Genomic DNA, 13,029 nt, shown 5'->3' on the forward strand with positions numbered 1-13,029 from the left:
TGCTGAATACACTAGACCAGATTAGACTGTAGTGACGACCCACCAGTTACCATACAACTGGATTGTTGCAACTTCAACGGAATTATCCATTCCAGTTTTCGTTTGCGATTATCGAATAGAAATACACTTTTCACAGCACGTCACAATGCGCCCCAAAATCCCTTCTTTGTGCCGGTTCAACATAGCAAGGCTGGTAAGGTAAGCTTCGATGGGTACCAATAGTTAGGTAGATATAGTTCGACAACTTCGTGCACGATCATCCCACGGAGTGACAGGCGGTGGCGGGGATGGGGTACATAGCCTATGAAACTCTCAAATAATGTGGCTTTCTATTGATAACAGAATTTACAAAATCGGTTCAGTAGAGCCAGAGACTTCGCCTTTTAAGTTCACAAACATTACCTCTTTAATATTAGTATAGATATGATGTTGAAAAACCTAAAAGAACAGCCTATTTTATGTTTTGTCTTATTCAAAGTAAAAGTAAAATAAGCTTTATTCAATTAGTCTCTTTAAATATTTCTTTTAAATTACAAAATATACCATATGTTCGGAAAAAGTAGAGCTCGTGAGAAGAACATACGAGAAACTGAACGACCACTCTTTTCAATCAAATAGAGTATTTTACAATGGGTGTAATATACATAACAAAATAGTTTGTAAGGTGCTGCATCTAATATACGACACAAATAAAATTTGAAAAAAAAATTTTATGAATGATGCGGTACTCGAACCCACGACCTCCGGCGTTCCGTGCCGGTGCTCTAACCAACTGAGCTAACCGTCGAGTGACGTATCGTTATAAAATCTTGTATGCTTTGTTTCACTCTCAGGTTGTGGCTTTTATTTATTATTAATTTTATTTGTGTATTAATCCTAGAAGTGAGGGTTATCACTTTAAAAAACATAACAAATTGTTCAAATATAATATGAGTCGTGTTTAAATAATCTAAAATACTTATATCATAAAAGGTAATAAAGATTAAATTGGCATTGGTTTTTTACTCGTTTCCGTATCGATTCTTTCTATCTTCTAAACTCCCTCTCGAGTTGGTGGGCAATCAATCAATGTTTAATACTCTCTCGTGACGACAAAGCACGACATCACTCGGATCGGATAAATAAAGTGAAAAGACGGTGTACTTTACTTGGATCATTTTTAATGTATACTTTATAAAATGTGGACACGTCTGACATTTTGTAACAAAAATATATACGTGAATATCGAAAGAGATCGCATAGAAGAAGAATATTTACCTGTATGTAGGTAGGTATGCTCTACTAGGGCCTATAAATCAATATTCTGACGTATCAGTATCAATATAGTACATAACAATTACTTATAATATCATTAATATAAATGATATTAAAAGCACTTAAAAATAGTTATAGTACCTTTTGATGTAGATTTATAAAGTCTACGGACTCTTGAGACTGGCGGGTAAACAAGATAACTTCTAAAAATATCCATTTTTAAATTTTATACTAAAGAGTTGGATTTTTTTAAGTTTGTTTACTTATGGGTATAGGTTTGCTTTTAAAAAAATATAAATGGACTACTGAAACAATATTATTTATAAACTTTTATAATTGGTAAAAGAATAAGCTTGAAAATGGGAGCCGCACGGTTAACTGAACTACCTAGCCTACCTACCTAGTATAGTACGACATTCGTGCGCGATATTGGGCTACAATGGGAGCTCCATTGTATCTCTGGGTTAACGACGGGAGGGAGGTGGTGAATGCTCATGCATACCAACGCAGCTTAAGTCTGAATCGGTTATGTGGATGTCAAAATACAAAAACAACTACAACTGCATTATGTTAGATTTATTTATTAACTGGATGTTTGCTATTAAGTGTAATTTAAGTGTAAATTTATATATTAAGTGTAATTGCACAATAATACACACATTGTTCGAGACTGGCTCGGCTCAGCGGAGACCAATCCTTAATCTAAGCTAGAAACCTTAAATACTATATTATAATTACTACCATAAGTCATCTGTAAGGCCTCCTACCCCATGAACGAACTTTCATCATTTCCTTCAGGTGTGTTAACAGCTCTTGTATCTTAGTTACCAAATTATACATTTTGTAATCAACATACTCATTAACAAACCATTCTCCATAATACATCTTAAGTTTACGTCTTAAATTAACTTCTATATGCCATAACTCTTTGAGAGTATCGTTACAAAATTGAATATTATCCTTTAGCTTGTTCATATTAACATTAAAGGTTTTAGTATAAAACGCAATCGAAGCTAAATCATTTGTTTCATCATTCAAATTTGAATATATTTCAGATGATATAATTTCAAGATGTTTCAAATTGGTGAACAATTCATGTCCATTATAAAGGCACTGTTGACCATCAATGAAGTCGAGATTGACCACGTCACTGCATTTGAGGGTAGACATAAATTCATCTTTAAAATATGTAGAAATATACGTGCTTAGACTCGTTGACTCGTTGTTGAAAAATTGGCCATATGTTTTAAAATGTTTGATAAGTATCAAGTTAAAGAATAAACTGGGTATAGACACGGGTAAAAGTTCACAAGGGGGATCAAAATGGCTGTATCTCGACCAACCAGTGAGTATTATACCTTTAAATTTATACACCATGTTTTCACTTCCAAATTTATAGTTATAAATATTCGTCAACCAACTATAATGATTATGTAATCGCCTTCTAATATCTGGAAATGAGGCACTTCGACCATCGGCGCCTTTAAAAGCTGAAGCCACCCATATATTTCCAAATTTCTCATGATACTTCATCAGGTTTACATGAGACACTGATACACTTGTTCCATAGTCCCAGCATACTGGTTCGACGTCGATATCTTGTACAAATGATTCCCATTTATACAGTGGAATGTTTTTTAAACTGTCATCCCAAATCAATATGGTTGTGTTTGGACTAGCTGCTTTAACAATATCCGTTACAGCTTTTAAATGCGAAACGAATATTTCCCTGAAATAAATACTGCATATTACTTAATGCGCAATGGTTTTTTGGACTCTTGGGACCTTACCTTAAGGATCTTTGACTTATCCTTATTTCAAGCTGATAACAAAGAGATGATGTAATGATGATTTATTTTTTAAACTGATCAGTCTTTTCCGACTGATTAATATCAGCACTTATTCGCTCTAAAATACTATTACTTCAAACACTGACCTGTACATTCTTGTGTTATACGGAAGTTCTCAATTCAGAAAAAAACTATTTTTTTCACACACATTAATTCAGAAACTAATTCACTGATAAGAAATATAATTTTAATGGAAAAAATGAATGTCTGTAGACACTGTGGTTGTCAAATGCTTTGACAACCGATGCAAATTCGCCAGGTTTATTACTTTAGTTTGCGTGACAAGCTACGTCTTACACTCGCGATTTGTATGTCTCTTTGTGTTAGTGTGCGTGCATTGCTCAAAATAGAGATTAATTGTTAACGTTTTCACAGCTGTTACAGTCTATCTAGACGTAAATTATCTAAGATATACATATTTAATCAATAAACTAAAATAAATGGACGAAGCAGGATTCGAAACCGTGCCTCTCTAATCCGTGGATCCAAAAATCTAAGTCTATGACAATTCCATTGGTTGTATAAAGAGTTGTACTTCAATTAATATTATCACTATTATGGGCAGATTCAACTGCTTTATTTCAGGTGTCCATCTGCTTGTTTCTTGGATGAATGGTTTATGAAGAAGAACGATCACCTCTTCGAGTATCTTGGAATAAGGATTTTTGTGATATTTTATGATGAAACGTCAACGGTAGTGGATGTGATGATGGATATCAAGAATATTTTTTTTGAGAAGCTGAGCATTGATGAACCAATGGGTCCCGAGTGCGGTGCAGGGAGTATACTGGTCATAATACAGGATCCGAAGTATAAGCCGGTGCTGCTTGCGTGCCAAGGTGATGTAAATTAACCATATATTATATAATATTATATGTGTAGTTTACTTATCAGGAAGCTCATGGTCACTCAGAAGGCATTGAGATATACTCGGGGTTTCCCTGCGAGATCGAATCAGAAATTAGGAGATCCGTAGGAGAGCCAAAGCCATCGACAGAGCCCAGATGGTTGTGAAACTGAAGTGGCAGTGGGCGGGGCACATAGGTCAACGGACAGATGGCCGTTGGGGCAGTAAAGTCCTCCCACTGGACCGGCGATCTGGTCAAGGGCAGCGCAGGACCTATCAAAATGGTGATCTTTATGGGAGGCCTTTATCCAGCAGTGGACGTCATCCAGCTAAAATGATGTGTAGTAAAAACTTATTATAGTATGTTCTGCTGTTAAACACTTAATACGCTGTCGCGGAAAATATGCGAGGGTTGGATATTTACGTATAGTCATTTACAGGACAGATGATAGGCTTTTAAAGTAAAAAGTAAGTAGCAAATTCGTATTGTGGTTCAAGAACTATAAACGTGTAAGCTGAAGTCGTGTATTACAAATATCAGCACCGATTTGGTGAATTGAACGAATCGGTACAACAGCAATGGGTAGGGGACGATGCTCACTAGAGTTATTGGGTGTCAACTCGGCCTAGTGGCCGATTGTATTTATTAGCCACATGATTTAGCTGAGATCTTTATGGTCGTATTAAGACATATGGGCGACCTTATCTGGAACAAAAATAATACTTACGTATCTCTGAGCCCTCTTCGAGTACATAAGTGGCATTTGTTTATTTGAAATACCTCATCACATCCAATGTGGAAATGCTTCAGAGGTGTTATTTCATTGTGGAATATCATAACCTAAAAATAAGAAATAAAATAAAATGAATAAATCCATATTATTATCCAAAATTGCACTAGATGAAGATGAGCGGTAACATAAGAATATTGAATATTGATTCGAGGGTGACGGGTAGATGGACATTATTTTTTGTTATTTGGTTGACTTCTCTTGACAAGCTTCGTCGTGGTCACTTAAATGCCACTTGGTGGCTAAAGGGTTATGGTGACGACGTGGGAAGGGTCGTTCCCTTCCCTTAAATATGGTCGAGTGAGGCGATGGCTGCTCCATGCGTCATGCTTGTGATCGGGAGTCACTTGGTGGTGGCTGGTGAACCTGTTAACTAAAACTCTGCTTCATTTTTTTTTAAATTAACGTTATCTATTTTAAAAGTTTTATACATGTCGCAGGTATATTGTCAAAGCCGTGATATTATAATTTCACTAGTAATATAATAATTTACCAGTAGATTTTCATTCCACTTCATTTCTTACAAACTAACGGCCTGGTTTTAGTGCCATTGTAATGTCACGGGTACACTATAGTGATATTGTAAGGCAGTGATATTTTATAAATTTTACTGGTCGTTAGTTTATGAGGCCTTCTCTAATTGGTCTGTTTCTTGTATTTATTGTATAGTCATTATTTTTTAATTATGAATTCGTCTAATCAACTAATTGTTATCTAAGCGAATCGGCCTTTGTTCACTGCAGCAGCGATCGTCGAGTATTAAATGAGAGAGGAGTGGCAGGCTCCTTTGCATAGGTAGCCAGCTAGATTATGGGTACCACTACACTACACACTATGTATCAAGGTGACGAGCGCAATTGTAGTGCCACTCAGAATTTTTGGGTTTTTCAAGAATGCTGAGCGGCACTGCATTGTAATGGGTAGGGCGCATCAATTACTATCAGCTGAACGTCCTGTTCGTCTCGTCTCTTATTTAGCGGCCCTTGTTTACTAGTCTAGGTCGAAAAAAACAAATTAACACTGGTCAAAGTAATGTTGTGTTATAATGTTGTCAATGCTTTTTTAATGGAAAAAGAAGAAAAACGAAGGTCCTCCTGATGTTAAATAATCACAGCACATTCTCCTGCTACATCAGAGGAATAATAGGAGTGTTTTTGGACTTTTAAGAAAGTGTACGTGTGTATGTGTATGTTTGAAGCTACTTATGTCTTTTCGTCCGAATAACACCTCGCCAGTAAGCTCATTCATGACGACCTATATAGCCGAGTGGTTAGCGACCCTACCTACTAAGCTACTCCTGGGTTCGAATCCCGGTAGGTGCAAACATTTATATGATTAATATACATGTTTGTTTCTGAGTCATGGATGTTTATATGAATTTATGTATGTTTAAGTAAGTATATCGTTTGATATATATCGATGTCTTGCAACCTAATTTGTGTAAAAGTGTGTTTATATTATTATTATTATTCCTCAGTTTGTATATACGCTGCTGGGGGCAGGTAACAGATATTAGAAAGCAGGTGAAATCTACTAATTGGGATATCATACCTGTTCCAACATATCCTTGATTAGACCATGAGTTTCTGCCTTGCTTGGACAAATGGAGTCTGGGTACAGCGGCACTTCCCTCAAATGTTTAAATTCTGCCAGTTTTAATACGTGTTCCATGTGACCAAATGTCTGAACCAATGGTATCACTTCAAGCCCTAATTGAGTAGCAAATGAAACAAAGTCGTATAGCTGTAAAAAATATAATTGAATTAGATCAAATTATTAGATATAGATTAGATTAGAGATGGATTAAATGTAAAAGAATATATTAGAATCAGTGGAAGGGTCCTTCACACAGGATGCCGGCTAGATTATGGGTACCACAACGGTGCCTATTTCTGCGGTTAAGCAGTAATGTGTAAGCATTACTGTGTTTCGATCTGAAGGGTGCCGTAGCTAGTGTTGTTGTTGTAGGTGACGACCGTAACTGTAGTGCCCCTCAGATTGGGTTTTTCACGAATCCTGAGCGGCATTGAATTGTAATGAGCAGGGCGTATCAATTCCCAATGGGATGGGAATTTCCCATCAGCTGAACATTCTGCTCGTATCATCCCTTTTTTTCATAAAAAAAATATAGAAATAGGTACAAGTTTTAACCAAATCGTACCACAGAGCAAGCAACCATCGGTTCGATACTAGTTACACCGAGAAAGTCGTAAATCAAAACGTATAATTCACAACAAATTTAAAAATTATAGAAATCATAGCGTATATACGTATTGGGACAGCTACAAGGTCACAGAATGGCTCAAGCGGAAAATCGGCGCTGAACATACATGATATGTGTGTCAGCATATGCCGAGCTTGTGCCTATTTGCAGCTGAAGTTTAAGATTCGTATTAATTTTAAGCTGTAATATATTCTGTTTTAATAAGTTTACTTTTGTTAATTATACATTTTTTTAGCTGCAAAATAGCTGTAAATGTAAAATTTGGTGTGTCCAAAAAATTACGATAAACAAATATGGATATAGAGGTTGATGTTGGAGATACATAAAATTATGTTGCATCTATTAATGTCTCTAATTAAAATCTTCGATAGCCAAGGAATCAATGAATTTTAATTGGGGAATTAAGTGGGGATTGTAAATTATTGATTCCAGAAGAAGGGGAAATATCTCCATTTTATGATAATTTTATTATTACAAAGTTTCTGTTTAGAATCTTTCTTTTTGAAAGAAGCTAAGATGGTTGTTTGAATTTCAATTTGTCGAGATCTATCGATTGTGTAGTAAAAATATTAGTCTGAGTTCTAGACGAAATATTCTTATGGTAAAAAAAATATAAATAAATTTTCGTTGGGCTATACTCGTGTAGTAAAATAAATTAAAGTGGTGAAATATAGAGGTTGCACACAGTTTGAAAAGAGATGGGACTGCTTAGGTAAAATAATAAATTAAGTTTCGTAAGTATAATCCGGCTAAGTTTGAAAGCGAACAGTTGCTTTAAACTTGTGGATTTCGGCTATCTCGGACTTTGACAAGATTATAGCCGTCATCTGACAATCTATCAATGACTGCACGTTTCATACAATCCAATGAATCGCTTTAGTCGTAGTGAATTTCGCTAGGCTGCCTATAAAACAACACATGACAGTGTGAAACGGTGTTGCGAACTTAAAAACGTCACACAGCGTCAATTTATCTTTGGCTACCGAAGATATTAAGCATTCCGCGCTTTTTAACGGGTATTACTACATACCAAGGCTCTAACACTAATTTTCATGTTCATCATTCTCGTCATGTCGTTACGCTTTGGTAATACGGTACGCTGTACTTTGCTACTAGTGTACGCTATGCTTTATAGGTATAACAAGACATAATCTCTGTGTTGTTTCCGGATCACACTTACAATTAGTTCCCTTATCTTCTTCATCATTCTCGTCATGTCGCTACGCTTTGGTAATACGGTACGCTGTACTTTGCTACTAGTGTACGCTATGCTTTATAGGTATAACAAGACATAATCTCTGTGTTGTTTCCGGATCACACTTACAATTAGTTCCCTTATCTTCTTCATCATTCTCGTCATGTCGCTACGCTTTGGTAATACGGTACGCTGTACTTTGCTACTAGTGTACGCTATGCTTTATAGGTATAACAAGACATAATCTCTGTGTTGTTTCCGGATCACACTTACAATTAGTTCCCTTATCTTCTTCATCATTCTCGTCATGTCGCTACGCTTTGGTAATACGGTACGCTGTACTTTGCTACTAGTGTACGCTATGCTTTATAGGTATAACAAGACATAATCTCTGTGTTGTTTCCGGATCACACTTACAATTAGTTCCCTTATCTTCTTCATCATTCTCGTCATGTCGCTACGCTTTGGTAATACGGTACGCTGTACTTTGCTACTAGTGTACGCTATGCTTTATAGGTATAATAAGACATAATCTCTGTGTTGTGTCCGGATCACACTTACAATTAGTTCCCCTATCTTCTTCATCATTCTCGTCATGTTGCTACGCTTTGGTAATACGGTACGCTGTACTTTGCTACTAGTGTACGCTATGCTTTATAGGTATAACAAGACATAATCTCTGTGTTGTTTCCGGATCTCACTTACAATTAGTTCCCTTATCTTCTTCATCATTCTCGTCATGTCGCTACGCTTTGGTAATACGGTACGCTGTACTTTGCTACTAGTGTACGCTATGCTTTATAGGTATAATAAGACATAATCTCTGTGTTGTTTCCGGATCACACTTACAATTAGTTCCCTTATCTTCTTCATCATTCTCGTCATGTCGCTACGCTTTGGTAATACGGTACGCTGTGCTTTGCTACTACAGTACGTTAAGCTATACATTAATAAAATACTACATATTGATAGGTTTGAAGTTGGTACCAAGCCAAATGTAATACCTTTGAGCGGGATAGCTTCGTCTAGAACAAAACAACTTAAGCAGGCCGGCACCGACTTAAACCTTATGAAATAGGTAGTATTTTATTCATATTAATGTTATCAGGTTTAGATAAGAGGTGTATTTTGTACTTTTCAGTTTTTGAAGTCGGTTTTTTAGGCGTAGTTTTGTTATATTTATATTATTATCAATACTTTTTGGGTTACGAACTTGAGGGTAACCAACGGAATCCCTATTAGGAGGATTCGCATGTTTACATCGAAACTCAAACTGATAATGAGATATCAATTCAATTTATCCGAGTAAGGGTGGTGTTATTATTAATATCGTGGAAAGTAGCACTTAGATATATAATTGTACCCCTACATGAACTTGGACGAACGCCCTAGTGATGACTATGCTCGTTGTGATGAGGTAGTTAGGCACCGTTTAGAGAAATTATTCCCTTACATAATTGGCGTTCTTATATGTATCTAAACCACATTCTCCAGGCTGATGACCTTTAAGATGCGTAGTAAACTCAGTGGTCCTTATTCGTGGATATTGAGGGCTTTCAGGCATCCCGCCCTCATTGGGGCGATGGCCTCACATTCCAGAAGGATGTGTTAACGGTCTTCGTATGCCTTTTGGCAAAATCTACATAGTCCGGATTCACTGGGGCTTATTTATGTATAGACCTTTAAATTTGCAGTGTCCAGAGAGGTTAAGTTAATGCAAAGCTTTGCCCACCTAATGGTTAATGGCCACCTCGAGCAGCTTAGCCTGCCTAAGGCCCGGTAAGGAAAGGGTAGTATATAATATAATATTGAATCGTGTATTCTGGTCCATGTTTAAAGTTTGGTACCGCAGTCGTAGCTCCAAAGCAAATCTCCAATTCAATAGTTAATTCTGTTCGGATTACTCTCATAAGCCTATACAAATTGAGGGGGACTCGGTCTATGAAAATCATAATACGGGTGCAATATTTGCTTACGTTATATTTCCTATTGAAATTGTAAGAGAATATCTTCGTTAAGTATTTCTTATAAATTTCCGTTAATAGGTGCATTGCATTGTAAGATAAATTTTCAAAATAAAACTAATTTAAACAATATCTTAATATGCATAAATCCAGTATCTGGATGTTTGTTCCCACTGAATTCCTACAATGATCGGATTTTAATAAGGATTACTTCATGGAGTGCAGTTTAGAAGAACTTGAGAGATAGGATAGTTTTTATTTCGATTCGGACCCATAATTATTTTAATTTCCAATATCTGTTTTGTTTGGACATAATATTTTCTATGAGAGAATTTACTGAAGATTTGCTCGGTTCGACAGTTCTGATGTGAAACAATTTCATTATAACAACTGAGCGCATATTTTACGAAATAATTCTTGAATATTGTTATGAAAATTTATTTGTATTAAAAAATTCATAAAAAACAGTATTTCATTTATTATGTTTATTTATTAGCTAGTTTGTCAATAAAATTAATTACACCATGCGTTTATGCGACAAAATATATTTTTTTCCTACCTTGATGAAAACCTCGCTTTTAGCCCCTAGTACCAGGGAAAAAGTGGGCGATTCTCTCCCGGTAAGACGACAGTCTTTGTAAGGATAATTCTCATGTGTAATATTATGTAATGGAATGTATAAATATAGATATAAACATAAATAGGATGTAATAAGGCTCACCTTACGAGCAAGTGTGTTGTAAAGTAATTTGTAATACCAGAATATTTTGTCTAACTTATTTATTTATTTATTCCAACCGTTTATTGTAAAAATCACTTTGAATTCTTGGCATTAACATTATACTAACAAAATTAGAAAATCCAAAAGTGCACGCCTCGAACGCTCATGCTATTTTTTTTAAAGTTAAATTTGGCATAAAATAAAATCACCTACCTTTTTAAAAAAAAAATTTAGAGCAGGCCTACAGTAGTGATTTCGAAAGGAACCTTCTCTGCTTAATTCTGAAAATTGTGAAAAAATAAATTAAGTCTTTTCGTCAAGTCGTTCTCAGATATCCGTACCACGCCGTTTTTTTGAACCACAGACTAATGGACGTCCACGATATTTTTTTTATAATGAACTTTTTTATATTAATACGTATTAGACAACTTAGAAAAAGTATCAGGATTATTCATTAGTGTCTCAGCATTATATTGATGTGCTTTTTATAATGTGTAAGAGTAATAGAAAAAAAATATGCAGTTTAAAGAGTAGAAATCGTGTGACCTTGACAGGTCGGTTATAAAGTACAACCTGGCCGCTTTGCTTTCGAGGCGTGAAATACATAAAAATCTGTAATAGTGAAAAGTGAAACGTCTACAAACAGCTATAAAGGAAACTTTTTAATCACTTAAAAATACGTACTTTAATAGTTAATGATGCTTTTACACTTGTTTTCAAAAGGCATAAAGGCATACAAATCATTTATGTTCTCAAAATGGATTCCTTTAGAATTCTTTTTGATGTCATTTCTAATAACTACTAGATACTACTACCGCTTCGGAAACAAATGGCGCTCTGAGAGAGAAGAAGCGGCGCAAGAAACTCTCCCAGCATTCTTTTTTTGAGCTCTTTTCAATAAAAATATACAATATTGTACAGTTATTTCTATAGCTATAAAATAATCACAATCTAGTCCCAGGCTGTCCGATCATTTAGATATTTAGCAGTGGAGTAATAGGATTTACGACAGAGCCATTTTTTTATAAAACATTTAAATTTATTTATAGATAATGCCTGAACAGTGGCTGGGACTTTATTATAGTAGTGTATACATTTACCCTTAAAAACATTCTGGTTTACGTTAAGTTGATATGCTGCACTTCTACACGTAGTACATTCAAACTATTTAAAACAATAAAAACCAATTAAAGTTGCAGAGCACTCAATAACACGTAAGGGTAGGTTTAGCTTTTTTTAACTTTGAGATAAGGTTATGTTATTAAGCTTATACCTAACTCTTTAATTTGTGGATCCTGGAATATATATCGATATCGAGCAATTGTTTCTACTGTTCTTTCTAGTGTCGGAATAGAGCATGGGCATCGGTTATCACTTTCCATAAGAAGCATAACTCCTTATTAGTTTCTTTTATCTATCAAAATATTAAGTAAAGATACCTCAGTTTTTTCATAACAATTAGTAGCACTTATGTTCACCAGTCTTCCTTCGTATGGAAACATATCTTCATACTCTAACAGAAGTCCAGTCACACCTAACTCTTGTAACTCAGGCAGTAATGATTTCAAGTATGTCAACTTCGGAGGTGATCCCTTCATATCAATGTGGACGGTAACGTGTTCCAAATTCAAACTGCCTTCCACTTGCCCAATTTTTGTTGAATACCAAAATTCCAGCACAACGAAAAACATAATAAAATATACAACTAATAACACAGTTATAATGAAAACTTTCATTTTTACCGATTGTAGCATTGCTATCACTGTACGCACTTTAAACTTTATATATTTCCTTAGATTCATTTTATAATCTGTAGAATCTTCAAATCACAAATGTCAAAGAGTTTTTATATGTTCTATAGAGTCAATTTAGTTGTTTATGTGTAATCAACTACGATACCGGCAGCTAACTGAGATATGGCCTTGTATGCATATGTAGGGATGCGACCTACAATAGATATAATAAGACTTAAGTGTCATTAGTCATCGATTTAGCTGTGTTTATCGTATGAGGGCATGGGTATGCATAGTGCAAGTCTCGTACGATTCAAATACGTCTTAACTGGACGTATTTACCTCTTTATTTGTTGAAGTTATACTTCTTTAGGCACGTTATGAAAAAATGATGAGAGTTAAATTTGAAGATGCGCGCGCATCACTGTAACACAAAAGAAGCAGGTTGAT

The 13,029-nt window shown here is 35.3% G+C and overlaps 1 protein-coding gene across 1 annotated transcript; it reads right to left on the reverse strand.

Annotated features, from left to right (window-relative positions):
* Nucleotides 1–1,914: 1,914 nt before the first annotated feature.
* Nucleotides 1,915–12,731, reverse strand: LOC126979323 (hexosaminidase D-like). The gene is made up of 4 exons (XM_050828566.1): nucleotides 12,286–12,731; nucleotides 6,294–6,485; nucleotides 4,680–4,792; nucleotides 1,915–2,983 (listed from the first exon to the last, which is right to left on the reverse strand). The coding sequence occupies exons 1-4, from the start codon at nucleotides 12,646–12,648 to the stop codon at nucleotides 2,002–2,004; spliced, it is 1,650 nt and encodes a 549-aa protein (XP_050684523.1). The 5' UTR covers nucleotides 12,649–12,731; the 3' UTR covers nucleotides 1,915–2,001.
* Nucleotides 12,732–13,029: the final 298 nt, after the last annotated feature.

This window comes from Leptidea sinapis, chromosome 3 (assembly GCF_905404315.1).
Source record: "Leptidea sinapis chromosome 3, ilLepSina1.1, whole genome shotgun sequence".
NCBI classification, from domain to species: Eukaryota; Metazoa; Arthropoda; class Insecta; order Lepidoptera; family Pieridae; genus Leptidea; species Leptidea sinapis.

What these genes read in the sequence shown, in the direction of transcription:
- LOC126979323 (XM_050828566.1), bottom strand. Translation starts at nt 12,648, where the DNA reads ATGAATCTAAGGAAATATATAAAGTTTAAAGTGCGTACAGTGATAGCA. An exon ending in TCAAGGATATGTTGGAACAG is followed by an intron (nt 4,793 to 6,293) that starts GTATGATATCCC and finishes TCTTATTTTTAG; the next exon opens with GTTATGATATTCCACAATGA. An exon ending in CGAAGAGGGCTCAGAGATAC is followed by an intron (nt 2,984 to 4,679) that starts GTAAGTATTATT and finishes TATTTATTTCAG; the next exon opens with GGAAATATTCGTTTCGCATT.